The following is a 26,648-nucleotide window of genomic DNA, read 5'->3' as shown; positions in this document are numbered from 1 at the left end:
GTAATCCCAGGCAGCCACAAGATTTCACACTTCAGGCTGGCTGCCCACGGTGTGCAGTAAGATTGTGGGTAGGATGGATATGATTCATGTTATGCAGTACACCTGTTGTTCTCCCAGAACGCCAGAAACTTGTAGTCTGCTGCATCATAGGGAAAGAAGTGGAAGCCAGTTTCCATTTGCTATCAAGTGCTTGTTGCTGTCTTTGCAGAAAAGCTGGTCGAGCAGAGGAAACACAGTGAGGCAGCTACAGTCCTGGAACAGTATGTCCAGGTGAGCCCCTCCCCTGACACCACACATCACATTAACAAGAGAAGACTTGTCTGTAGCTACTGATGGCAAAAACTGAAGGACCTGTGGTAATAGTTAGGTCTTGAGGTGCTGTTGATTCTAAAGGTCTTCCGTTTGTTGACTTGGCTTGAAAATCTCAGTCTCAGGTATATCTAAGTATGTCTGTATACAAATATAAGAAGCCTGAAAATCTTTAGTTTTTGAGAACTACTAAGGTATGCCACAGAGGTGAAATCCTGTTCCTGTCCATGTGTGACAGGTTATATTCAAAGTGTAAGATCATTTGGATTTTGGGAGGGTGTAGGAAATACAAATGAATTTCTTGCTTAGACTTTTCTTTCTGTCCCTTAAGATAATGCATTGTGCATGTGCAGATATTCTAAAATCTGAAAAGATAACCCCCAAGTTTGGGTGTCTAGGTTGGGGTCCTAAGCACTGCTGATGCACATTCTCGGCCTGTCATTGTAGACTGTGGGTAGAGCACTAGAAAGCTCTGCTGTAGCATGTGCTAGTGACCTGTGTTAACTTTGCCAAAGCAGGGCCCTTAGTGTTAGGTTTCAAACCAGGACAAATAACTGAGGTATCATAGCAGAGCAGATCAGGCTGCCAGGTTCTCCCAGCATCCTCAGCCCCGACCTGTTACAGGATCTTCCTGTCTGGCATACTACAGCCTCTTCCCTAAACTCTCCAGCCCAGGGGACTGGACTATTCTTCCCTATGTACTCCAACCATTTTGGTTACTGGCTCTCTTTGTACCTTGGATAGCACCAAATGAATGGGAGGAAAAAAAAAAAGAAAGAAAGGACATGACTGTTCCTAGGAATGGTGGAGGAGAAGGTTTACTGCAGATCTGTAGGAGAGCATAGCCAGAAGCAGAGACTGTTAGTACCAATGAAATGATGATGAGGCACACAACAGATTTTATATGAAAGAGGTTTATTAGATGGCGATGAAGAGAGAGAGCCATGATAGGGGAAAGGGAGGGAGGTGCCCTGACAGAGAAAAGGGAAAGAGCAAGAGAGTAAGAGGGCAAGAGAGCAACAAAGTGGCAGGTTGATCCTTTAAGGAGAAACTTAACCACTATTGCCAGATGAAACACTGGCAGGAGACTCCTGATGACATCATAGGTTGCTAGGCAACCCAGAAGCAGGATGCCTAACTACTAACATTCCTCCCTTTTTTATAATTAATAAATGAGGTGCTTGGGCTGCTTCTCATGTAAGGCAAGTTAAAGTATATAAATGTAGGTTCATTGGAAGCAGCTCTTGGTTTCCATGCAAGGGGCTAAGAGAGAAAAAAATAGCAACAAAATGTCCAGAATACTTGTCAAGAGGAGAAGGAGAAGCCCCTGCCCTGGAAAGTTCAGGGTAGAGGGTTGCTAGTAAAGAGTTATGAGCTATGCAAGGCAGCAGGTAGGGACTGAGGAATGCTGGGAGAACCTGGAACTACTTGTCCTGGGCCTGAAGTACACCATTCTAGGCTTTTGTTAGTAATAAGTGAATAACAGGCATAGATTCTTTCTCTTCTGGCTACTTCCTGCTGACACTGAGGTGTGCTGTAAGGAGGTCAAAAGGCTCAAATGCTGGCCATGTCCAGGAGGAACAGGCTGTTTTGATGCTGTCCAGGGTCTGTGAGAATATCCATGGCTGGGAGGGAAAGTTCAGGTCCAGCTTGATGGAAGTCTATGAGGTCAGACCGGAACCCTTGTGGTAGCTGCTTTGGTGCTTTTGTGGATATAGAAAACATATGGGTCTTGCAGGATACTGGAACATATTTATAGGCAGAAGACAAGGTTAAGTAGGTTATGGAGAAAATTCCTTTAGGTGTACGTTTAAAACTTTTGGGAGAGCAAACAGAGGTAAAAAGGTTTGGGTCAAAAATACTTAGAACATGGGAACCTCCATTTACCTGAGGTATCCTCCATTTACCCAATCACTGGCAGTAATTATAAAGGCTTTGCTTTGGATCTATCATTTAAGGAAATTGAGGCCAAGTTTGGTTACAGAAGTGTATAATCTTAGAGGCCCTTAAATCAGGCACTAGGTGTAGAAGTCTGAAATTTTCCAGAAGACATCCCAGAGGAGAATCTGGAGAAACAGACGAATGGACTATTCCCATTGGGCAGGTAGGAGTCAGTGACCTGTCAAAGTGTCCCAAGAGCAAGGTTTGACTCAATAGATTGGTACAATCTGGTCAAACAGCTTGTCAGCGTTGGCCAGAAACCAAGGGCACAGTTGCCCATAGCAGACACGGGCGCTAGGGTTTTGTAGGTGAGCAAGAGGGTGAGGGAGAGAAACTGTGTTGGTAGAGGGAAAATCTTACCTACGAGAGAAGATGGTCCTAAGTGAAGGGTTTGGATGTAGGTTGGTGAGAGCGGTAGGAAGCACTCACCAATTGGCTGGTGTTGGGTGTACAAATGTAGCAATCAAGTAGCCAGGAATTGATGCCAACCAGAGGGAAGACTGACCAATCAGGCAGTGTTGGTTATACAAATGTAGCAATCAGGTAGCCAGGAAAGGGAAGTCTCAAAACCAGGGAAAGGGGAGGAACCTCACCCTCTGAAATAGGTAATAGGTGCAGTACTTATCTGGAGCCCATTGACTTGAGAGGTAGATTCAGGTGGATTTCCTGCAGTTTACAAGAATTACTTTCAAGTTTCACAAAGGAGATAAAACTTTAGACATGTTAGCATCACAGTTTGTAATCTGCACTGAAATATACATTGTAGAAAAGGCAGTAGACATATACATTTGTGTTAACAGCATAAGAAATCTTTGATGAGTTCTGAAAAGGGAGAAGCCTTTTGTGAAGTAGAAGGGACAAAATATCACTTGATCTTAACCTTTAGTGGGATTACACATTACAGAGATTTAAAATCTTTAAAGGAGATTTAAAATCTTGAGCTTGGAATCATAATAGGTGGTATAGTGGAATCTTTTTGTATTAGAGTTAGATTAATAAATCATCCCTTGATAAAGGTCAAAGCTCTGGACAGTCAATATAACAGTAGCATAGAAACAGGAGGAAATATTAGGCATTTTTACATATTTAGAATACCTTAAATCACCTTAGTTCTTGCCACCTTTTTACCAACCTTAAAACACTTTCTTAAACCCTCAAACATTTTCTTAGGCCTTTGTATCTAGTTATTTACCATGAGACATAGGTTGAGACTGTTGTGAACATTTATTGTCCTTTAGCTAAAGGAATGGTAAAAGGTTACATTTGAGGCCTATTTCTTCAGTCTGGCAACAAGGCATATTGTGTCTAGGCCTGACAATAGCAACTCTAGGACCCAGGCTTAAGGCCTGGTCTCCTGCCTATGAAGAGAACTGAGAAGGCATTTGAAGTCTCCCAAGACAGAAGTTGCAATATGTCTGTGAGGCCCGAGTATGTGGCCAAAACAGACCTGCAATGTTACCCTGGGCTGGGTGAGGGTGGTGGAAGTCTCAGAATCTAGGTGCCATTTGTCCTCTGCCAGGCTAAGGAACTTGAAGGCTGGAAGTGTCTGGGCCTCTTGTGCTGGTTGAGCCTCCATGGCTGGGCACAGAGGACAAGCCTGCATGGGAACATTTTGATTTCCAGAAGCCAGTCTGCCAACAGGGAGTGTGTGTCTAGTTGAGGCAGCCATTGGGACCAGCATCCTTCCTGGCTGCATTTGAAACAGTCAGCTGGCATAATTGACTTTTGGCTATACCCCGACAGGATGGGGCATTGCAGTCTTGTTTTTCGTGCAGTTATGCTAACAGCCTCAGAACAGCAGCCAAGGTCTAGAGCATAGTTTTTGTTGTAAATGAGCCTATCTGGAAGACTCTTCTTTTATTCTTTTTACCAACTCATATATGGTAACTCAAGGACCATCCTCGGCTGTTAATTAAAGATGGCATGAGGCCATGTTTGCATCTGTAGTACTATGAATATATTTTTGAACATGTTAAAGGATTTGATCATCTATAAGATGGACTGAGCTATTAATTTGCATTTGTTAACCATTAAATATTAGGACTTTAGGTTTTGTCCTTGTTGGAGCTGTAAAAGTCAGAAACATAGTCCATTAAAGTGAGAGTATAACAGTTTTCTGTATGATTTAGCCTATAAAAAGTTCATAGCTTATAAAAGTAAGGCTATACTGTAGATTAATAATATTACCATTTTTAGAAAATAAGACCGAGCATATTTTAACCTTTTGATAGTGAAGATATAACACAATAATCAAGCTTTAATGTAAATAAATTCCTCTAAAATGAATAGATCTTAATTTAGCATATTGGTAAAAACTTGTACGTAGTAACCCCTGAGCTATAAGTTTTAAAACCAGCAATATAATAGAACAGTATAAAGCAATTTAAAAATTACATTTGAATTTATTATAGCAAGTCTATTAGCTAGAAAGCCTCGTGGTAAATCTGGATCATAGGCAGCTCATGGCAGGAGAAACAGCATTTATTAATTTAGGAATTGATAAAGACATAGGCAGTTAGACGTACATTTTAAATTAGCTTAATTTGAATAGACCTTTATAACTTTGAAATTTTAGCATTATATAAAAATTATTTTGAACCAGGGTTGAATCATATATATTGTAAAACGTAACTTTGAATTTTTATAAAAAGCCATACCAATTTAAACTGAGACTTGTTGCTGTCCTAGTCTAAAAGAGATTAAATAGAGAATTAATTCTGATTAAAATTGTTCATACCACGTGGTCACCTTAAGGTTTACAGTTTAATTTTAAGATTTTTTTTTGAGAGTATAGAAAGAAACCAGAGAGTACATTTAGTGAGATGGCAGGCAGAGAGAAACAGACAAGACTTTGAGAAAAGAGAAATAGGGAAATGTTTTTTACTTCATGGATTGCTTTTAGTTTTCCTGGACATTACTGGATATTAGACATTTGAGTGGGGCAAACATAGGTATAGAAGCCAGAGGTTTCCCTAAGAGGAGAGAATATGAGGAAGCTGTTCCTGTGAATGAGAAAGGGGAAATGGAAATGGACCATGCCGCTAGTGGTTCATTGACCAAATGGCATGGCCTGGTACCAGGGCTTTATCAGCAATAAGGCTGAGTTCTCGTAGAGGGAATCTCATCCTCAGGAAAGGATGAGGCAGACAGACAGCTTTAGAATGGAGGTAGTAAGGGGGTGCAGTGGCCTTTTAGCGTCTACAAGAGACTACAGTTTTGTAGCTCTGAAAACAGTGGGACAGAAACAAAGCAGTAAGAGCAGGTGGCAGTGGGAGAAACCACAGCGATTTTTGTTTTTTGTTTTTCTCTATAACAGAGATGGCTGCCCTTGATTGCCCTAAGTTAAGATGTCAGTGAAACCATGTACTTGCCCTTAGTGGAGATGGCAGTGAAGCCGTGGCTCCATCCTCCTTATCCCAAAATCAACATGGTGGCTAGCTGTGTGCAGTGTGTGGCTACTAGCAAAGCAAGACCAGGTGCTTGCTGGTGGGATGGCTGTTCTGGCCCAGTACGAACCTCTGTGTGTGTGTGGCACAGCTGATCGAAAGTCGGCACAGCTGAAAACCCTCTCCAAGCCAGCCTCTTGCAGCAGGTGTCCTGTGGGAGGTTTAAAACTTCACCCATGGGGCCTGAGGCAGCAGTGCAATCTAAAGCCATCTGTGTGTGTGCAGGGTTCCCAGCAGTTGCTTACCTAACAGCAATAGTTTAGAAGCAAGCTGTGTCTGTGTACGAAGTGGCAGTTTCAGTGTCTGGAGTGAACATTTTAGTTTCCCCAAGCTGATTATGATGCAGCGTAAGTGTCTGCCTTGTCCTGGCTGCCTCGAGTACATGGCAAGTTGCCAAGTCTGAGTGGCCTTGCAGAGGGACAGGTGTGCACGGGTAAGGGTAGGGAAGTTGAGAGAAAGTGTAGGTTTTAAGGCATATATGGTTGAGTGGTGGTTACGGATAGCTAGAGAAGAAAAATCTGTTGCAAGCATCATAGTCCAATTAAGGGTTCCTGGTGTGACCAGATCAGGTGCTACCAACAGAGCCCTTCCCAGCCAATGCACCAGTGTTAGGACCAATGAAATGATGCACACAACAGATTCTATATGAAGAGATTTATTAGATGGAGATAGAGAGAGACATTATAGGGGGAAGGGAGGGAGGCACCCCAACAGAGAAAGGGGAGTGAGTAAGAAGGCAAGAGAGTGACAAAGTGGCGGGTTGATCCTTTTAAGGAGCAACTTAACCACGCCTGCCTGCCAGGTGTAACACCTGGTAGGTGACACATGATAACATCATAGGTTGCTAGGCAACCCAGAAGCCGGTTGCCTAAATATTAACAGGGACATCAGGGAGAGCCCAGAGTGGACATGACCAGACTGAGCTGGGCCATGTGGGGAGAGTGAGAGGGGGAAAAAAAGCAGAGAGGGGGGAAATAAGTGTAGCATCCAGGAAGCCCACCCCAAAGGTACAAAGAGATCCAGTAACCAAAATAGTTGGATTACATAGGAAAGAGCAGCCCAGCACCCTGGGCTGGAAAGTTTAAGGGAGGGGGTGGTATATGCCAGACAGGAGTACCCTGTAACAACAGGTAGGGGGACCCTGTAACAACAGGTAGGGGCTGAGAGGCACCTAATTTGCTTTGATATGTTAAATTGGTACCTCAGCCAATTTGTACCAGTTTGAAACCTAACAACTAGAAGACAGGCCACTTTGCAGTAGACAGATGCTTTCTTGCCCTTTATTTCCCATCTGTCTATGAAAATGTTTCTTTTTAACCAGGGCAGGTTGGGAATTTCCAATATTAAGGTAGATTGTCCATGCTGCTTCGAGGTTTTAGTAGAATTACAGAATTTATTATAAAAGTTTTAAGGCTGAATTGACACTGACCACAGGCTACTAGACGTGGACATTCAGTGCACACCAAGGATTGCTGCAGTATACAGTTATAGCTTTTTTGTTTTTGTTTGTTTGTTTGTTTGATACAGGGTTTTCCTGTGTCTCCCTGGCTGTCCTGGAACTCACTTTGTAGAACAGGCTGATCTTGAACTCATGGAGATCCCCCTGCCTCTGCCTCACAAGTGCTGGGATTAAAGGCTTTCACCACCACCTCTAGGCTCAATTTTGGCCTTTTGTAAGAGAAAGGTCTTGTTGCTTAGTTTGTTTGTACATTGTGTGCATTCAGACACACGTGCGTGTGCATTTATTTAGCATTCAGAGGGCAGCTTTCAAGAGTTGCTTCTCTCTCTTCACCATGGGGCCCAGGGACAGACTAAGGAAAGTGGCATTAGTATTCATTCATTTATTTATTTATTAACAAATAAATAAGTATTTATTAATTACTTAGTCTTTTTGAAATAGAGTCTCAGCATAACCTGTGCTTGCTTAGAACTCCTGATTTTTCCTGCCTCTAACCCTAAAGTGTTAGAATTACGACCGAAGTCACCACATCTGGTTTACAAGAGTTTTACCCTTATCACTGCTTGTGTTAGGGTTCATGAAAGAGACAGAACCAATAGAAGAAATATGTATTTAAAGGAAGAGACACTAGGGCCTGGAGAGATGACTCATTGGTTAAGAGTACTGTTTGCTCCTCCAGAGGATGCGGGTTTGGTTCCCAGCACCCGCATGACAGTTCACAACTGTCTGCAACTCCAGTTCCAGGGAATCTGACACCCTCACACAGACATACAGGCAAAACACCAGTGCACATAAAATATTAATAAATAATTTTTTAAAAAAACGAAGGGACACTAGAGAACCTTCGTCAGTATGGTCTGAGTAGCGTAATCAACAAAGGCTGTCTTCATACTGGAGAAGTTGAGAACCACTAGCTCCTCTGTCTATAAGGCTGGGCACACTGGAGGCTTAGAGAGAGGCTTCGTGGAGAGATACTGGTCTTCAGTTTATGCTTCATGGAAGCATGACGCTCTGGGTTCTGATAGCAGTGAAGGAACGCAGCAGCAGCATTGGCGTGGATAAACTCACCAGCAGGACACAAAGCCCAGCAGACAAAAAGCAAAGCTTTCCCTTACTACTTTCTTTAGTCTGGGCTGCCACTAGAACGTGCTACCCACCGTTAGGGTTGGCGTTCCTACTTTAGATAACCTGATCTAGAAAATTGCATGCCCACTGCTTATTGCTTATTTGAATCTAGATTCAGTCAGGCTGGTAATCAAGGTTAATTACCAGGCTGTTCTGTTTGGACATTTCAGGGTCTGTCATGGGTTAAAACTGAAAGGTGATAATTTGTATTTCTGTAGATACAGTAAGAAACTACGTTGTCAGGTGTTGGGGTGGGGTAGGGATGGGAGGAAGTGGAGAGATGGTTCACCCCCATAGCAATTCACAGCTGTCTATAACTCCAGTACAGGGGATCCTGTACCCTCTTCTGGCCTCCATGGACACTAGGTATGCATGTGATGTACCAACACACATTCAGGCAAAACAGCCATGCAGACAAAAATAAGTAATAAAATGTTTAAAAAGAGGAGCAAGTATGTTGGGTGATTGAGTTGAAACATCAGTGAATAAAACTTGCCTCAGAGTAGAGAGATTAGAGGAAGATCTAGACAAAGTTGTATTCCCACTGAGATATACCACACTTACTCCTGGACCTGCTTGCACCAGGTGTATGTTATCTGTGGCTCCGTAACAGTTTACCACACAAGGCAACCACTCACAAAAAACATCTAGCACTTGACCATCTGAGGGCAAAAATGTGGGTAGCATTTGGGGCTTAAAATCACCGATTTCAGACTTACTTTCCCTTTCTTGTTTTTTGGGATGTTGTTTATTTATGTTTGTGTATGTGTATATGTTTCTGTGTGAGTTTATAGACATGTGTATATGCAGGGGTGTTTGGCAAGGCCAGAAGAGGGTGTTGGGTACCCTCTGTTGCTCTGCCTATTCTTTTGAGGCAGGATCTATATCTGAACCTGGAATTCACTCCTGAGCTAGGCTGGAAACCAGCACACCTCCATGATCCTCCTGCCTCTGCCCACTCAGAGCTGGATTATGTATTTGTGGGAATGCACAGCTTGCCAGTTCTTATGATTGTAGAGCAAGCCTCCTTAACCACTGAGCCATCTCTCTACCCCCTTCCTTTCTAGCATAAGCAAATACTAATGTCATACTTTTTCTCATACACTGTTTTAGCTACATTCTGCAACTTCGTGTGTGTTATGCCTTTTTAAAAAATTTTTCTTATGATTTCTTCATTGACCTGTCAGTTGTTTCAAAAATTTATTTAACTCACAGATATTTTGAGATTTTTCTAGCTATCTCTTACTGATTTCTCCTTGCTGTTATGATTATATACTTTAAAAAAATATTGGATGGGCCAAAACATGGTGTCCTTCAGAGAGAGCTGTGTGTGTGTATGGTGTGATGAAGTGTTCTCAGTTACTTTGGGATGCTCTGTTGACTCTGGAGTTCTGGCTTTTTCTGTCCTTATTGAGTCTCTTAATACTCTAAATTGCTGAGAGAAAATTTCCTGTGTTTTTACGTATTATTTCATTCTTCGAGTATTCGCTTCCTACATTTTCAAGCTCTGGTTTGCATGCCAGATACCATCCCTCTTTATCTCTGTTAATAGTTTTTAGGTTCCTTATTCTGAAGTTGACTGTGTATTGGGAATACAGTCCTTTTAGCTTTTAAAAAAGTATGGCATGTTTTTTTTTTTTTTTCCATTGTTTTGATTCATCTCTGTATATTTTCATGTTTAGGTTGAATTTTTTTTTTCTTGTCTGCTGAGCTATGGCCCCAATCCAGGCTCAGCAGTGTGTTCTTAGACTCAACACCAAAAAATTAGCAGCTAAAAATCAGGTCTATAAATTGAACATCATAAAAACTAAAAATTACCAAAATGTAATACTTATTGAATGGAAGAAAATATTTTCAAAGCATTTATATTATAGTGATTTAATATCTTAGTATATGAAGAACTATAATTCAACAGGAAACAAGCAAGCCAAGTAGGAAATTACTATTTAGTTTGCAATATTTTTCAGGGTGTGGTATTGTTTTCAGTTAAGCTTGGGGGTGAATCTGGGGAAACAGTTGTTTTTGACAAGCTTGTGTCTTTGATGTCCAAGGATATAACAAAACCTTGCTTGCCTTGTGTTTTGTGATCATTCAGAAGATTAACCCCCTTTGTCTTTTGGAAAGTATGTACAGTGATTAATATCTAGTAGATAAAGGGCCTGGCAAGATGCTGAAAACTGGAGCTGTGTGCGGGCTGGGCTACCTGGGAAGGGGGTGGGTGCTTATGTGGTAGCCTCTGGTTCTGCCATGTTTACCTGTGCTCTTCCTTGATCTTTGCTTGTCAGGATTATGAAGAAGCTGTGCTCCTGCTGCTGGAAGGGGCTGCCTGGGAAGAAGCTCTGAGGCTGGTAAGAGAGGTTTCTGAAAAGCATCTCCTATGCTGGATGCTGAGGGAAAGGGCAGCACCGTCAGTAGGAGTTCCTTGTCTTCTGAGGAAGTGAAGTTAAATAGAAAGGTCTCAGTCCTAAGGATAAGTGGTTCTGTAAAACCACTTAAAAACCTATCCTTAGCCTGGCAGTGGTGGTGCATGCCTTTAATCCCAGTACTTGGGAGGCAGAGGTAGGTGGATCTCTGATACCGAGGCCAGCCTGGTCTACATAGCGAGTTCTAGGACAGCCAAGGCTATATGGAGAAATCCTATCTTAGAAAATCAAAATAATAGTAATAATAATAATAATAATAGTAACAACGATAATACAAATAATACAAACCTATCCCTGGTAATGTTTGGAATTGGGTCTTCATATGTGACACATACTGCTGCTTCTTGCTAAAATAGGTTGAATTTCCTTGGTAATCCTTAAGAAACCTGCTCCTCAGAAAAATGTCCTGCTTCCCTCTAACAGTCTTTGTCTTAACTCTGATTTAGGTAGAAGTGTTTCTGCCCTATGATGCTGTGTTTTTTTTCCCTCTTAGGTATATAAGTATGACAGAGTGGATATTATAGAAACCAGCATAAAGCCTTCCATTTTAGAAGGTGAGGATTACATTTAAGTAGTATTCTCTTTTAGAATTCTGTAGAAAGGGAGAAGAGATAGATAGGACAGGGCTGTTTATATTAATTGCATTTTAATGTGTTCTGTTGACTATCAGCATCTTAAGACTATATTATTAAGCTATTAAATGATGACTGAAAATATTTGAATGTTGAAAGCTGTGATGCAATATGGTTAAAAGTCTTGGTAATATATGGGTTTGGATTTATGGCAGGCCTGTCTCTTTCAGCCTTAGTGTCCCTTGCTAGAACAAATTCTGCCCTGGGCTACACCTGTGCAGGGGTTCCAGGTCATCTCCACGAATAGTCCTTGGTTGGAGTATGAGTTCCCTGTGTTCAAATTATCTTGTTCTGTTGCTCTCCTTGTGGAGTTCCCGTCCCCTCCAGCTCTTACTATTTCCCACTTACATAGAATTCCATTCACTCTGCCCATCAGTTGGCCATCAGGCTCAGCATCTGCTTTGACAGTCTATACTGCAGAAGCTTTCAGAGGCCCTCTGTGGCAGGTTCCGAGGTTGTTTCCTATTTTCTTTTTCTTCTGATGTCCATCCTCTTTGCCTTTCAGGATGGGGATTGAGCATTTTAGTTAGGGTCCTCTCTTTTGCTTAGTTTGTTTAGATGTACAGATTTTAGTGGGTTTATTCTATATTGTATGTTTATATGAGTGAGTATATACCATGCGTGTCTTTTTGCTTCTGGGACAACTCAGTCAGGATGATCCTTTCATCAACTTTGATTAAATCTTGGGTAGTCTGATACCGGGAGGTTTATTGCCAGTATATTTAAACACAATATAATTTTGGAAAAAACCTTTTCTGGTGTAATACAATCCCCAGTGCACAAAGAAGCATAATTTTATTGAAACTCAACTCAGGGTGTATGTAATTTCTTCTAAGAAGATGGCTTCTGGAGCTAGGCTGCCTGTATTAGCTTAAGAGACTAAGGAAGGATCTGGCCTGGTCTCAGTCTTACAGTAGTATAGAGGTCATTGGGCTATCACCCACCTCTGTTCCTCTGATTGGGGAGCTTGGGGGAGCCTCTGGCTATACAGATAACATAAGGGTCATTTAGACTATTAGGTGTCTCTAGTCCTGGTTGTGGGAGCTTGGGGAAGCTACTGGCCATGCAGGTAAAAGTCGTTTGGATATCTATACTAGCCACCTTGCCTGGCTGTTGGAGCTTGATATGGCCTGTCCTAATAGATAATGTAGGCTATTAATCATCTCCAGTTCCTAGCTTTCTGGGTGGAATTACAGGTTTTACATCTTTTCCATTGCAAAGACAGTCCTTCATGCTTAACATTCCTGGTTTCCTGGAGATCTGTGGGCATAAGAACCTTCATGCTCCCAACAGTGTTGATGAACTCTGAGATCTAGGATCTCCGACTCATTAATGGAGGAATAAAAACATCTTAGTTGGTAGACCTGGATACATCTTTTGTTGTTATTGAATTTTAAGCCTTGCTTCATCACCCCCTCTTCACTTAAGTTTTCTTTCTTTACTTAAATAATCATGTTCAAGGTATTTTTTCATTCTGTATCTTCAGCTCAAAAAAATTACATGGCCTTTCTGGACTCTCAGACAGCCACATTCATTCGCCATAAAAACCGCTTGCTGGTGGTTCGAGAGCTCAAGAGTCAAGCAGCACAGATGCATGTGGGTGAGTGCCTCCAGCAAGCGGAAGCCCATTGAGACCTCTGGTGGCGTGTGGGAGACTCACACCAGTGCATGTGGTCTTTGCTGCCTGTCTGTTTTCAGTTTCCTGAGGCAGGCAAGCTATAGAGAAAGGGTTTGTTTGGGCAGATAGTTTTGAAAGTAGAAGAGCATGCATGGCATATGCAAGGTGCCAACATGTGCTTCGCTTTTGGGGAGGGCATTGTGACAGAAAACCAGGTTAGGAAGTCCAAGAGGTACATGTGTAAGAAAGTGAGGGGCAACTCCAGTTTCATTGCGTGAGTTCCAAAGAACCAGGACTTAGTACTCTGAGAACAGCATCTGCCCCTTACTTTCATCACTGTCCCATTGGGGTTTAAACCTCTACACAAGTTGCTGTGTAGGGAGAGACTACTCCTGTTGTTCTATTGCTATATTGTAGCTCTCTGAAATTCCATAGGAATTAAGCGCTCTACTGAGTAGTCCCATCTTTCCCAATACAACCAGACCAGTGATGTCTTCAGTGTATCTCAAAATGAGTTTAGTCCCTTCCCACCTACCCCCTCAAAAGGAGTAGAATAAATATGGTAAACTGCAGAGTTATAGTAAGTATAACTATTATATTCAATGTTACCGTATTTATTTTGAGATCAACTTCGTAATACCCATACATTTTTCAGTGTGTGATGATTGAGTGTATAGTCATTTATGTCTGTATCTGGTTCACCTCTTCTAGATAACGAGGTGGCCCATGGTCCAGAGTCAGACCTCTTTTCAGAAACCAGCAGTATCATGAGTGGCAGTGAGATGAGCAGCAGATATTCCCACAGTAACTCCAGGATTTCTGCGTATGTATGAGAGCTCCTCAGCATGTTGGCTGTGCAGAAACAGAGTAATAGATTGGCTTTCTACAAGGACAGTGCAGGGGGGTGAGAGGATGTCCGTCAGGGCCAGTGTATGCTGTGCATGGACCTCCCATACATCCAGGAGGTGAGGCTGCTTTCAAAGTTCACTTCTTACTATAGAATTCAAGTGGTTTTTGTTTTTGAGGGTTTTTTTTTTTCTTTTCTTCATTGTTCTAGTGTGCTCTAGAAAGTGAACCTCGTTCACTTTCATTTTTTTAAGACAGGGTCTCAGTATGTAACCCTGGCTGGCCTGGTACTTGCTCCATAGACCAGTCTGGCCTCTAATTCACAGAGATCAGCCTATCTCTGCTTCCTGAGTGCTGGAATTACCCTTGGTCTTACCCTGCATTTTAATCTAAACTTAGGGGGAAAACAACTCTTTAGGGTTTCCTTATTTGCTTCTTCTTAGACCTCGCTAGTTTATTATGTGTGGCTTTAGCACCTCATTACTAACGTCTCCCTAGATATGGTTGCCATCTGTAGACGCTATGGTTTCTTAGCAAGCGGTAGCCAGTAGGTACAGTCGTCTTATTGAGTTCCATGGAGAAGGAACCTCTTTTTCAATGTCTGTCATTTCTAATTAGGAGGTCATCTAAAAACCGCCGCAAGGCGGAGCGGAAAAAGTACAGCCTCAAAGAAGGGAGTCCCCTGGAGGGTGTGGCACTTCTGGAGGCACTGAGTGAAGTCGTACAAAGCATTGACAAGCTCAAAGGTATAGTTCCAGTGCTTACTGTGATTCTTGACCACAGAAAGTAGCAACAGGCACTACAGACAGATAGCACATAGTTAAGATGCAATGTGAGGCTGTTGAAATGGCTCAGAAGGTAAATTGCCTCACAGTCTGAGGTCTGCCATCCCTAGATCCCACACTGTAGAAGGAAAGAACCACCTTCCACAAATTGTTCTCTGATCTGCACCGACACCCACATAACATTTTTTTTAAAGATGCTATTTTCCAGTTAGAGAAGCAGTTCTCAACCTGGGGGTAATGACCCTTTCATACGGATCACCTTAAAAAAAAAAGTTAGAAAACACAGATACATTACAATTCATAACAGTAGCAAAATTACAGTAATAAAATAGCAATGCAATAATGTTATGGTTGGGAGGTCACCACTACATGAGAAACTGTATTAAAGGGTAGCAGTGCTAGAAAAGCTGAAAACCTCTGAGTTAGAGGGAAGGAGGACACCCTCAGTGGAGTGCTCGTGTCTACACCCATTCCTGAGTCAGTCCTTCCGGGAGGAGTGCTTAAGCCAGAGATAGGGACTGCCGGGCACAGCTTTCTGCTCTCTTCCCAGTGTGCTCCTCTACCCTTCTGATGTGCTGAATTACTCCTGCATCTGGGAAAAAGAAGGTGTGGGTGGATGCATCTGGAGGGTGGATTTTGACATTGTCAACTTGGGAAAGAAGTTACTGTATGATTCTAGCAGTGGAGCTGGGATACAACTTACTGTTTCAAATTTCTTCTCTCTAGATGAAGTACACGCTATTTTAAAGGTGCTCTTTCTCTTTGAGTTTGAAGAACAAGGAAAGGAATTACAGAAGGCCTTTGAGAGCACTCTGCAGCTGATTGAGAGGGCACTTCCAGAAATCTGGACTCCTGCCGGCCAGCAGGGTTCAGTCACACCTGTAAGCTTCCCCAGAGATCATATGCAGTGTCATCCTTCTCACAGTGATGGACACAGAGCCCCAGTGTCTAAGGAAACTCTTCTGAATTTCCTTAGCTTTGAGTGTTTGTTAGCTGTCTGCTCACCTGTGTCATGCTTAGGTGAAATAGGCTGTTTTTCCTTTTCAGATAGAGCAGCTGTCAGGAACAATCTGAAAATCTTGAGTGACAGTAGAGCTGGAGTAGGGAGGGGAAGCTAGGATTAGAGTTGACCTTTCCCTTCCCAGATCTGAAGTCACAGAGGGGATTGAATGAGCTTGCCCCATGAAGCATTCACATGTATTATCAAGCCTGTGGTTTTTAGACCTCTGCTGGCTACCTGAGCCCTCAAGTCAATTGTAGAGAGTTCTGATGAGGATTTAGAAAGGCTGGTGTGTTAGTCACAGTCCAATAAGGAAAGAAAGTTCATATCTATTATTTTCCTACAGAGAGTTTAATACCTGGTTGGTTAAATAAGCACTAGCAGGCTAAAAAGGCAAAAAGGAAACTCAGGAGAATGAGAGAGACAGAGTGAGGGAAGAAAGGACAGAGCTGGGGATGGTGACAGGTCAGAGGCCTACAGCTTCTGGAGAGGGTGCTGGTTAGTAAGACCTAAGAATTGAGGGTGGTAGTCCCAAGGAGGCTAGTTCTAAGTATACAGAGATAAATAGAAACTGGAATGAACAGTCCTTCAAAGCAAACAAGTCACTTTTCCATCCAGCCTTTGCACTCTCCCTGTAGTGTCCCTTATTGGTGGAGCATAATAGGGAATCACCTGAAGGGAAATGTGCTTCATGCCCAGCCCTGGTTCACTGGCAATGGATAGAAGAGTGGATCTGGTGCTTAGCGATGGGAGGTTGCAATCATTTCATTCTTTGGAAACATTGGATTATGAGTCTTGATTTCATAGGTTACTTTGTGTGTCCATTAGAATTCTCTGAGGTTTTGATAAGAGGGTAGGTCTTTGAAAAGAGTACTTTACAAACCACAGCAAGGAAGGTGGCCAAAAATCAGTATGCTACAAATGCTTGAATTACTATAATAGGTATTGCCTAGAAATATGATCATCTTCAAAACTGCAGTGTTTTGAAGTAAACAATTTAGAATGTCTCTCCACTTCTGCTCAGAAAACATTAGCTTCTAAGGCGCCAGCTATGTAAATCTTATGAGGAACATATATGGGTTTGTTTTGTTTGGAAGTGTGGAAATGAGCCATCAGGGTACGATGAGTCCTCATGGTATTAGTGCTGAGAGTGTTCCGGGAGGGACACATGCAGTGATAAATGAGAGTAAATTAGAGAGCTGGTACCTGCCAGAGGCTCACTGCAGGCATGGACCCCAGTGAAATCTAGGTAGAGTTGGTGTTACACTCATAAGATGACATAAAAATGTATTTTTTTTGTAATATAAAAATTACTATTTCTTTCAATAGAATGGTTCCTTTGTGAGTCCTATAGACTTGGATTTCCCCCTCCCCATGGATTGTGCTCCTTTGGAAAAGGCCAGGTTGATACTGTTGTGGAGCTCTCTCCTCCCGTTTCCTTTTTCTGGGAGTGAGGAGGCATAGAGGTCTGAGATGAGACTAGGGAGGCAGGATGTTGAAATCACATGGGAAAGGACAATTACTGTGTCAGTACTACAACTAAGAAAGGCAGCAGGCTCAATTGCTGCTAGTGGAGGCTTTAGGTCTGCCGCCAGCTGCAGTGGGATCTCTATTGACATAACCTGTTTTATGCTTAGGTCCTAGGTCCCAGTTCCACTGTGAATAGCATCACAGCTTCCTACCACCAGCAGAAGACTTCTGTCCCTGTTCTCGGTCAGTGTCTCTTCTTTGATGTCAGTGCTGCTCAGGGCTGGGTGTTGGTGTTGGAGTGGCTAGCTGTGTACGGGATGCCGCTTAATTTTGAGGCCACAGCTTAAGTGGCTCTAATACTTCTAGTGGTGATGGCTTGGAGGGAAGGATACAAAATGATTTTTTCTGTTTGTATTTTTTTAGTCAGGGTCTCTGTCACTATGTAGCTCTGGATAGCCTGGAGCTCACTGTGTAGACCAGGCAGACCATGAACTCACAGAAATTGATCTGCCTCTGCCTTCCAAGTGCTAGAATTAAAGATGCCCAGCACCACATGACATTTTATTTATTTATTTTTAAATTAACTCTTGAGAAGCCTGTGCCCAGTCTAGGGCACGTACTGCCATCTGTCTCTATTCTCTCCCCCTGCCCCACCCACAGTGCCTATGCTTCAATCTGAGTTAAGCCTTTTGTAATGAACTCCACCTTTGTTTTAAAAAGTGCGTGAGAGTTGCATGCACACATGTGCACATATGCACAGTCGCGATGAGCCCTAACAGTCCACGCCTATACACGTGGGAGATTTCTGAGTTGGGGTTTTGGCTCTTGCAATTACACTTCCCATCTTCAGAACATTTTTAGGAGATGCATATTTTTATCACCTTACAACTGATGTTAGAATCTGAAGGCACATTTAAATATTATCAGTTCTTTACATTTCCTATTTAGTTCTGTCTAAAGCGTTTTGTTTCTTGTTGGGAGGTGGTTCTTAGTTACATGACATACTTCTACAAGTTTGTAACCTTCAAAGCTTCATCCTGAAAGTTGAAAATTGCTGGCATGTATTTGGCACCTAAGTATTTGCATTTCAGGTGCACACTCCACCATACCAGCTTCTCTGGGCTCTGGAAAGCCAGTGGTAAATTCTATGCTAACTGCTTTTTAAATTGCTGTTACTGGCTCTTTCTAGTGTGACAGGCAATGGTCTGGAATGTTTTTCATGTAAAAGTTGTGCTGTAATGGCATTTTGATGACATTTGGAGTGGGCCTTGTATGTTCCCCTAACACCCTGTGAAGCAAAGAATTCATTTTAGACCTGAGGCCATTTTGCTGTTTGTTTGTTTGTTTGTTTGTTTGTTTTATTGTCTAATCCCTGCCTCCATTTCATGCTGCTGGCCTGGTGATAACCTTCAAGATAGCTGCACTCAACTAAGTTTCTCTCTTTTTTTCTCTCTCTCTCCCTCTCTCTTCTTTTTCTTTCTTTTCTTTCTTTCTTTTCTTTCTTCTTTCTTTCTTTCTTCCTTTCTTTCTTTCTTTCTTTCCTTTCTTTCTTTCTTTCTTTCTCTTTCTTTCTTTTTTTTCTTTCTTCTTTCTCTTTCTTTCCTTTCTATCTTTCTTTTTTTCTTTCTTTTTCTTTCTCTGTCTCCCTCTCATCTTTCTTTCTTCCTTTTTTTCTCTCTCTTTCTTTTCTTTTCTTCCTCTTCCTCTCCCTCTCCCTCTCCTCTTCTCGATACAGTTTCTCTGTGTAGCCTTGGCTGTCCTGGACTCGCTTTATAGAGCAGGCTGGCCTCGAACTCACAGAGCTCTACCGGCCTTTGCCTCCCTGAGTGCTGGGATTGCAGGAATGTGCCACTGTGCCCATCTTCCCTAAATTTTTCTAATGGCTTGCCAGTATCAGAGAGCACCATTACTTCTCTCTGTGAAGACTGTAACATTTGAGGCTTCATAATCTGAGTTAATGATGTCAGTGTCCTCTGATTCCAAGGTTGGGAGGTATCCAATTACATTTCTTGTCACTGTGACAGAATTACCTATCACAACAGGGAAAGTTTGTATATAGGAGCAACTTGCTGCTACGGTGGCAGGATTGTGTGGAGCTGATTGTAACATGGCAATGACGAGGAACCGGAGAGGTCAGATTCAAATCATAAACCCCACTTAAACTCAGCTCCTTTGTCTGCCTGCTATGCTCCATGTCCAAAAGGTCCTACAACCTCCCAAAACACTGCCACCAGCTTAGGATCAACTGTTTACATACATGTCATGTATGTGTGTTAGTACATTTTTACCAAATCATAACAGAAAAAAAGAAAGAGACTTATAATTAAAAAGTAGCCAGCAAAAAACTGTTCACCAAATTAGACCCATTCAAACAACTCATGGCCCTTCCCCAGCTAACAGTGGTGTGAATATGCTCATGCAGGCTTTGGCAGTGCCTACTGTGCATGTTTCATGCTTGGTGCTATACAACAGTGCAGACTGCTTGCTTGTAGGTCTTGCAGAAATGTAGGATTTCTTGACATAGCCTGAAGTGATGCCACTGGGAAATCTCTAGTCTGGGAGCAGGATATTACAGTTTTGGAAGAGTTCTCAAAGTATCTTTATTAAGATGATGCTTTTTGCCCCATGAAATTCAAGCATGAAAATGTGAACATGTCCTCCTCTGCTGTCAGTCAGCTCAGGTCATCATTCTCTGCCCAAAGTCTGACATTTTATATTTTTTCCTGACTAAGAAGAGAGCCACACGTAAGTATATATGTTGTAGTTAAAAAAGACAATAAATTATTTTATAACTTTCCAAAGATAAAATCTTATTTCAAGCTTTAACCATCATGAAATTATGGACCTTGTTTAACCCTGTTTTGGAATTGATATTCTTATATAACCAAAATTTTGGAAAAAAACAAACTTCTGGTGGATTTTATGTACATAGTTTGTCTTGCTGGGGGGGGGCAGAGGGATTGTTTTTTTTTTTATTTCTGGAAAAGACGGGTAGTAAACATGGGTGAATATAAACTGTTATGGTCAATAGGAAAATCTAGATTATAAAGTATCTTGAAGAAAATTAAAATTTGATCTAGGCATGATGATACAGGCCTCTAAAGTCAGCACTCAGAAGTAGAAGCAGGGATAAGTTTAAGGCCTGGGCTACAGACCAGCAAGACCCTTCCCAGAAAAAACAGAATAGGATTAAAATCTGACAGTTTGCAGTTATATGTGTGTATAAAGCATGTGTTTGTGTAAAATGCAAAATTATGGTTTAAAAATTCTCTTGAATATTTTTCTTACATTGTTATATATTTTAAAATCATTTACTAGTACATGCGCAAACATACTGCTGGAAAGTTAATTACTAACAATAATGAGAAAATCATCCTTATATATACTTTTTTCATGCTTGTGCTTCCAGATATGATTTCTAGTTAAATAGACTCCTAAAGAAAGTTTTAGGTGATAATGGCAGACTTCCCACCTGAAACTACTTCCTATTTTACTTTTTAAAAATTCAGAGTTTTGCTGACCATCTTGTTTATAGAGTTCTAGTATATTTTCTGTCACTCACTTGATTTGCTATTATATACTGCCACATTGTATTTTATGCATAAAATTGAGAAAAAAAATCCACGTGTAGTAAAATGTAGATCTTAGATGTATAATTTGACAAATTTTTTTTAAACATACACTGCAGGCTGGAGAAAGAACTTGGTAATTAAGAGCACTCATTGCTCTTGTAGAGGACTAGAGTTGGTTCACCCGTAGTGGCTCACAGTCGTCCAGAACAGTTCCCTGGGATTCAGTGTCCTCTTTGGCCTCCAGGGGCACTGTGTGCATATGGTGCAGATACATATAGGCAGACAAAACACAGGCATAAACACATCTAAAAATTAAAAAATAAACAAAAAAATGAACATTACCCTTCCCTATTCAACCTTGTGCTCTGAATTACCTAGTGAGCCTGCCTGAAGCCTGATGCCTGCCCTCTTCTCAGGACGGCCACCTGCACATGCTTGACCCTGCTGAGTTGTGAAGGTGGCAAGCCTGTTGTTACTTCCCTTCCATTCTTTCTTTCAGATGCTGGGATTTGTGTGCCACCAAAGATCGACCAGAGAAGCCAGTGGAAGCTGAGCCTGCTGGAATGACTGCCCTGTTAGGAAGGTGTACTGGGAAGATCATTTGCCCACTTACTCGCTGTGCTTCTGGCCCTTGCTCCTCAGAGGCCTAGCTGTTGAGAACTGGAATGTGGCATGGTCTGCCTTTGCACTGCGTGCAGCAACTATGATTGACCTCAGCTAGCACTAGGCAGTCCATTTTTATTTTGGGTGTACATCTTAAGTACTATCAGAACTTTGTTTTAGCCAGCATATTACAGTTTTTGGTGTTTTTTAATTGCTGTGTTTAGCTGGTCATGGTGGGACATGCCTATAATCGCAGCAACTCAAGAAGCTGAGGCAGAAAGACTAATGCAAATTCAAGACCAGCGTGGGCTACAGCAAGAACTTAGCTCAAAACAGTCTAACCTCTGTTCTCGTACTTAGTGTTATTTGAGAGTGTGATTACTTATGCAGATCATGAGCCTGAGTCCTATTCCCAAATCCGGGCCTGGTTTCTGTTGCAGCCTTGGCCATCTCTTGTCACTGATTTGATCCTCAGCTTCTGTTGTTCATAGGGAATGATGTTTCATGGCTTCTACCTCAAAAAAAAATGAAGACAAGTGGAATCACATTTCTAAGTTGTTACGCTTGCTGATACAGCATATTGTGTATAAATAGGCCATTAGTGCTGCCAGCATATAGTCAGATGTGATTACGTATCTGGCATCTTTTTACCTGACTCAATAAAAAGTTAAGTGTGTTTGGGGACTGGAGAGTTGACTCAGTGGTTAAGAGCAATTGTTGCTTTTACAGAGGACCTTGGTTTGATTCCTAGCACCTACATGGCAAATCACAACCATCTGTTTACTCCAGTTCCAGAGGATCTAATGCCCTCTTCTGACCTGACTGAACACCAGGCAAGCACATCATACACAAACATACATGCAGACAAAACAACTCTTACACCAAATAAATCTCTAAAATTTTTTTTTAATTAAATGTGTTATCCTACCAGGTTATATGCTACCGGCTTTGACTGGGTTAAGGTTCCTCTAGCCACGCTGTTATAGGGACTTTTCTGTGTATATTCTGCTCAAGAGTCATCAGTGATAGGGTGGAATGGATTGGGATTTGCTGATGTGTCCTGCCCTTTGGTAATGGTAGGCAGCAGGGATAGCTTGGGAGCAGGATTGGAGGTTACCCTTTGTTCCCCCGACACTGCTGGCAGCCTCCTTTAGCTTTGTGTGTGGTGTTTTGACATCAGGTGTGGAGGTGCGGAGTTTGGAGTTTTCCCAGCTGGTTTTTGGTCTTGCATTGGTCCAATATTTTACTATGTTTTTTTTTCCTCAATTTTGGAACCATAATATATAACCTGTGCCATTATATGTTATAAGTATGAGGTCTGCTTTTTTATTTTTATTTTATAGGGAATTACAATTAAAAGATTACATAAATATCAGATGAGACTTTGAACTTTTAAACATTGTTGAGACTGTGAAAGACTATGGGGACTTCTGAAGTTGGACTAAATGCATTTTGTGTTATGTTATGGCTACAAGCCTATGGGAAGTGGAATGTAGTGGTGTGATTAGGTATGGCCCCCATAGATTCATGTGTTTGAATACTTGCTCATGGGGAGTGGAACTATTAAGAGGTTTGTCCTTGTTAGTGTAGGTGTGGCCTTATTGGAGGAAGTGTCCCTGTGGGAGTGGGCTTCCAGGTCCCTGCCTTTGGATCAGGGTGTAGGTGTCTCGGATCTTCAAGCAGCATGTCTGCCTGATGCTGCCATGCTTCCTGCCATGACAATAATAGACTAAACCTCTGAAACCATAAGCAAGCCTCAATTAAATGTTTTATAAGAATTGCTGTGGTCATGGTGTCTCTTCACAATAGTAAACCCTTATTAGGTCATTAACTGACCTGTGTTTTATTCTGTTTCCAAAATATCTTTGAAAGAATGAGATTACTTTCTCTTTTTTTTATCAAGTCTAGAAAGAGATCAATTTATTTTTAATAAGAGGTCTTTACAAATTATTCTTTGACAATTTTATATTTGTACATAATGAATTTTATTTGTTCTCCTTTTCCTCTCTCCTGCTGAGATCCTTTTTCTGCCCAAGAATCCCCTCTCCTATTTTCATGGCTTTTTAAGTTTATTTAGGGTTGCTTGCGTGAGCAGATGTGGAAGGCTAGTTACTAGAACATGGGGAATTTTTCATGGGTATACCACCCAGGAAATTGATATCCCTCCCCAACAAAAGTTTCATTGTACTCACCTTGAGTACAATTAAAAATCTCTTCTATGTGTTTAATACCAGAACCAGGCTTTCATCACTATGTGTAAAGTAACAGAAAAATGCTACTTTTGGCCCTCAATATATAGATCAACCCAAAGTTGTAATTTAAGAAGACTTACGTGTTTGCTGTAAAAGTCAACTTTTCTGTATATTTTAAATTTTTCACAAAATAGAAAAAGAAAAGGCAATGCCTTGTGTTTTGGAGAGATCCACTTTTGACTCACTCCATAATGGGTTTACTGCAACTAGGCGCTAGGTTCTAAAGGCTGTGAGTACGTCGTGATAGCTCTTTGGCAGGGATTAGTGAACGGGTTCACTGATATTCCTGATATATATGTTACTTACATGACATAGTATTGGAGTGCTCTGTGGTAACAGACGGGAAATGGAGATAAATGTGCATGATATGGATTTTCAGATGCTCGATTTTTTTAATGTTATAGCAGCCCAGTGTGGTAGTGCACACAGTTAATCCCAGCACTCAGGAGGCAGAGCCAGGTGGATATTTGAGTTCTAGGCCACCCTGGTATGCATCGTGAGTCTCAGAACAGCCACCCACAGTTACATAGAGAGACCCTGTCTCAGACAAACAAAAAACATAATAATGCTACAGCAACAAGAATTAATTTGTAGCAATTATGGTCACTCTTAGCTGAGCAGTGTTAAATTTTGAGATTAAGTAAATGTTCTCCTTCATGGGGCCTGCCTCGCAGCAGCCCACAAACTCAGGAGGAGAAATGTGCCTGGAATGGCCAGCAAGAGCCATACAGGGATCACACATCCCAGGAACAGCTGATGGCTAGTTCAGCTTCCAGAGAACAAAGAATAATACCTCCAGGGGATTGGTTAGTTGTCTCCAAGAATAAATGTACATAATTGGTTGAAACTAGGCATGTCAAGGATGCTTGGTTTGCATATGGATAGCGCAAGGAGGGAGAGCTAAGAGGGAGCTGTGTCAGAGGCCACATATGAGCTGTGGCTAGGGGAATGTATAAAGGCACTCCCCAGATGAAGTCAGGCAGAGAGCAGGGGACCTGCCAAGGGGAGGGAGTTCAGCCTTTAGCCCTGAGCTAGAGCTAATAATGGCTATCAGGTCCAGGCAAGAGCTGCAACTTCAACCAGCAGGGTACCTCCAACAAGTAGATAGAACAGGCCTACCATATTGACAGTTGAGACGAGGAGGGACTTGTAGGGTATGTGACAAGGGGAATGATGAGAGCTAACTTTGGGAAAAGGTGTTGAGCTTTAGAAAATAGATTTAGGCTCTATCTCAGCAAATTCTTGTCACAGTAAGTTAAAAAGTCTTGGTTTCTCTGGATTGTGTTGAGTAAGGTTCATTCTTCGTCTGTGTTGAATCATATAGCTTTGTTGGGTGCTGCAGACATCAGCAGGGAACTTGCAGAGAGCTACCTTCCTCAATTAGTGGACTTCACACTCTGAATTCTGAGGTAGAAACTAACATTTGGAGGTGTTAAGGACTTTTCATTGTTTTATGGTATTGAACACCCTCAGGGCCCTGCACATCCAAATCAAGTGAACTACATTCTCAGACCTAATGTTTTTATTATATCTTTATGAATATAGCTTGGGATAACTTAGCACTTTTGTAAAAGGAACTTTTATTCATCTGTTTCAGTTGTTGTGTTGGGCTTACTGCTTCTGTCTGCTAACTTAGGCCTAGTCCTGGAAGCTTCCAGCCTTTATATCATCTAACCTAGACCTAGGATGTTTTCATAATCTGAGATTTACTGCTTAATAAGCTCACCTTTTCTTGTTCTGAGCTCATAGCTGGCTGGCTATTCAGCTGTTCTGGCTCAAGCTCCTCTCCCTACTAACTTACTCAGTCTGGCTTTTCTACTTGGTCTCAGACTTACTCCAGCAGTCTTTTCTAATTTTCTGGCTCCTCATTCTATGGCTTGTTCTGTCTTCACCTGTGTCTAGCTTGTTCTCTCATTCAACTTCTCTGTAAAACTTTCTCGGTAAAACTGCCTCCTCTAATTTTGTGTTGCTCCCTTAAGTAGCTTCCCTTTCCTCTTTCCTCTCATGAGAGTTGAGCATATCCTATTCTGTCAAATATTTCTGATTCATCACTTTCTTTTCTGCCCCTCAATTAGACATCACTTTCAAACATGGGTGCTTCCTTCTACAAACTATTTTTTTTTACCTTTCTTGTTTGGCATGTACCACCATGCCTGGACCTAAGCTTTTATTTACCTGAAACTTGCTCTATACCAGGCTGACCTTGAACCTAGACCTGCTTGCCTCTGTCTCTGGAATTAAAGTCATGTGTGTATTCCAGCTAGATCACACAGATCTAGACAGTCTTTGAATGTGATCTCTTGCCAGAGCAGCCATTTTCCGAATTAAAATTTCTCTACACACTTATATTTTTAATAATTTTTTTCTCCTTTTGAACATACACAGATGTATTTGGAAAACTTGTCATTGCTGTGCCTGAAGAACATGTGAAACACGCTATTCAGTCAAGCTGGTCTTGAACCTGCTGAGGCTTTCAGCCTTTCTGTTCTTGAGTCTTGGAAATAAGATGCACAACTTACCCCAGTGAAAGGATATTAAAAACAAATACCTGGCAGTTCTTAGTAATTCAAAGTGACTACAAATTGGAAAGCAAAGTCAGGGTTTTTTTTCCCTCCTTGTCTTACTGTTCTGTTGTTGTAAAAAGACTCCATGACCAAAGGCAGCTCTTACAGAAGAAAACATTTAACTGGGGGTTTACTTACATTTGGAGAATAGTCTATCATCATCATGGCAGGGAATATGGTTATAGGCAGGCACACAGGCATAGTGCTGGAGACATAGCTGAAGGCTTTCCATCCTTATAGGCAGCAAGCAGAGGGGGAGATACGGGGCCTGGCATGGGCTTTTAAAACCCCAAAGCTCACTTATAGTGACACATCTTATATAAGGCTACACTTCAAATTCTTCTCAAACAGTTTCACTCCCTGGGGACTAAGCACTTTGAACACATGAGCCTAAGAGAGCCATTCTCATTGAAACCACTGCTCCTGTTTTGCTAGTCCGTTCTGTGTAAGCCCATGGGAGTCATCAGATGTTACATGGGGGGTGAGGATGGAAATCTCAACAGATGCTAACTACATTCTCAAGAGCAGTGGTTCTCATTCTTCTAATACTGGACTCCTTTAATACAGTTCTTCATGTTGTGGTGATCCCCAACCATAGAATTA

At 41.7% G+C, this 26,648-nt stretch overlaps 1 protein-coding gene across 1 annotated transcript in view; it reads left to right on the top strand.

The window, feature by feature from the left end:
• Positions 1-21,905, top strand: part of Elp1 (elongator acetyltransferase complex subunit 1) — a 60,717-nt gene extending 38,812 nt beyond the window's left edge. The window contains exons 29-37 of the mRNA XM_055605373.1: positions 209-270; positions 10,566-10,628; positions 11,197-11,257; positions 12,822-12,935; positions 13,665-13,776; positions 14,418-14,545; positions 15,311-15,465; positions 17,222-17,297; positions 21,126-21,905. Of these exons, the coding sequence (XP_055461348.1) occupies positions 209-270; positions 10,566-10,628; positions 11,197-11,257; positions 12,822-12,935; positions 13,665-13,776; positions 14,418-14,545; positions 15,311-15,465; positions 17,222-17,297; positions 21,126-21,193 (839 nt within the window). The 3' untranslated portion in view covers positions 21,194-21,905. The remainder of the gene's footprint in view (positions 1-208; positions 271-10,565; positions 10,629-11,196; positions 11,258-12,821; positions 12,936-13,664; positions 13,777-14,417; positions 14,546-15,310; positions 15,466-17,221; positions 17,298-21,125) is intronic.
• Positions 21,906-26,648: the final 4,743 nt, after the last annotated feature.

The sequence above is a fragment of the Psammomys obesus genome, unplaced genomic scaffold (genome assembly GCF_907164565.1).
Source record: "Psammomys obesus unplaced genomic scaffold, mPsaObe1.curated_primary_1811, whole genome shotgun sequence".
Classification (NCBI taxonomy): domain Eukaryota; kingdom Metazoa; phylum Chordata; class Mammalia; order Rodentia; family Muridae; genus Psammomys; species Psammomys obesus.
Note: the sequence above shows the minus strand (reverse complement) of the source record. Positions and strands in the feature narration are given on the sequence as shown.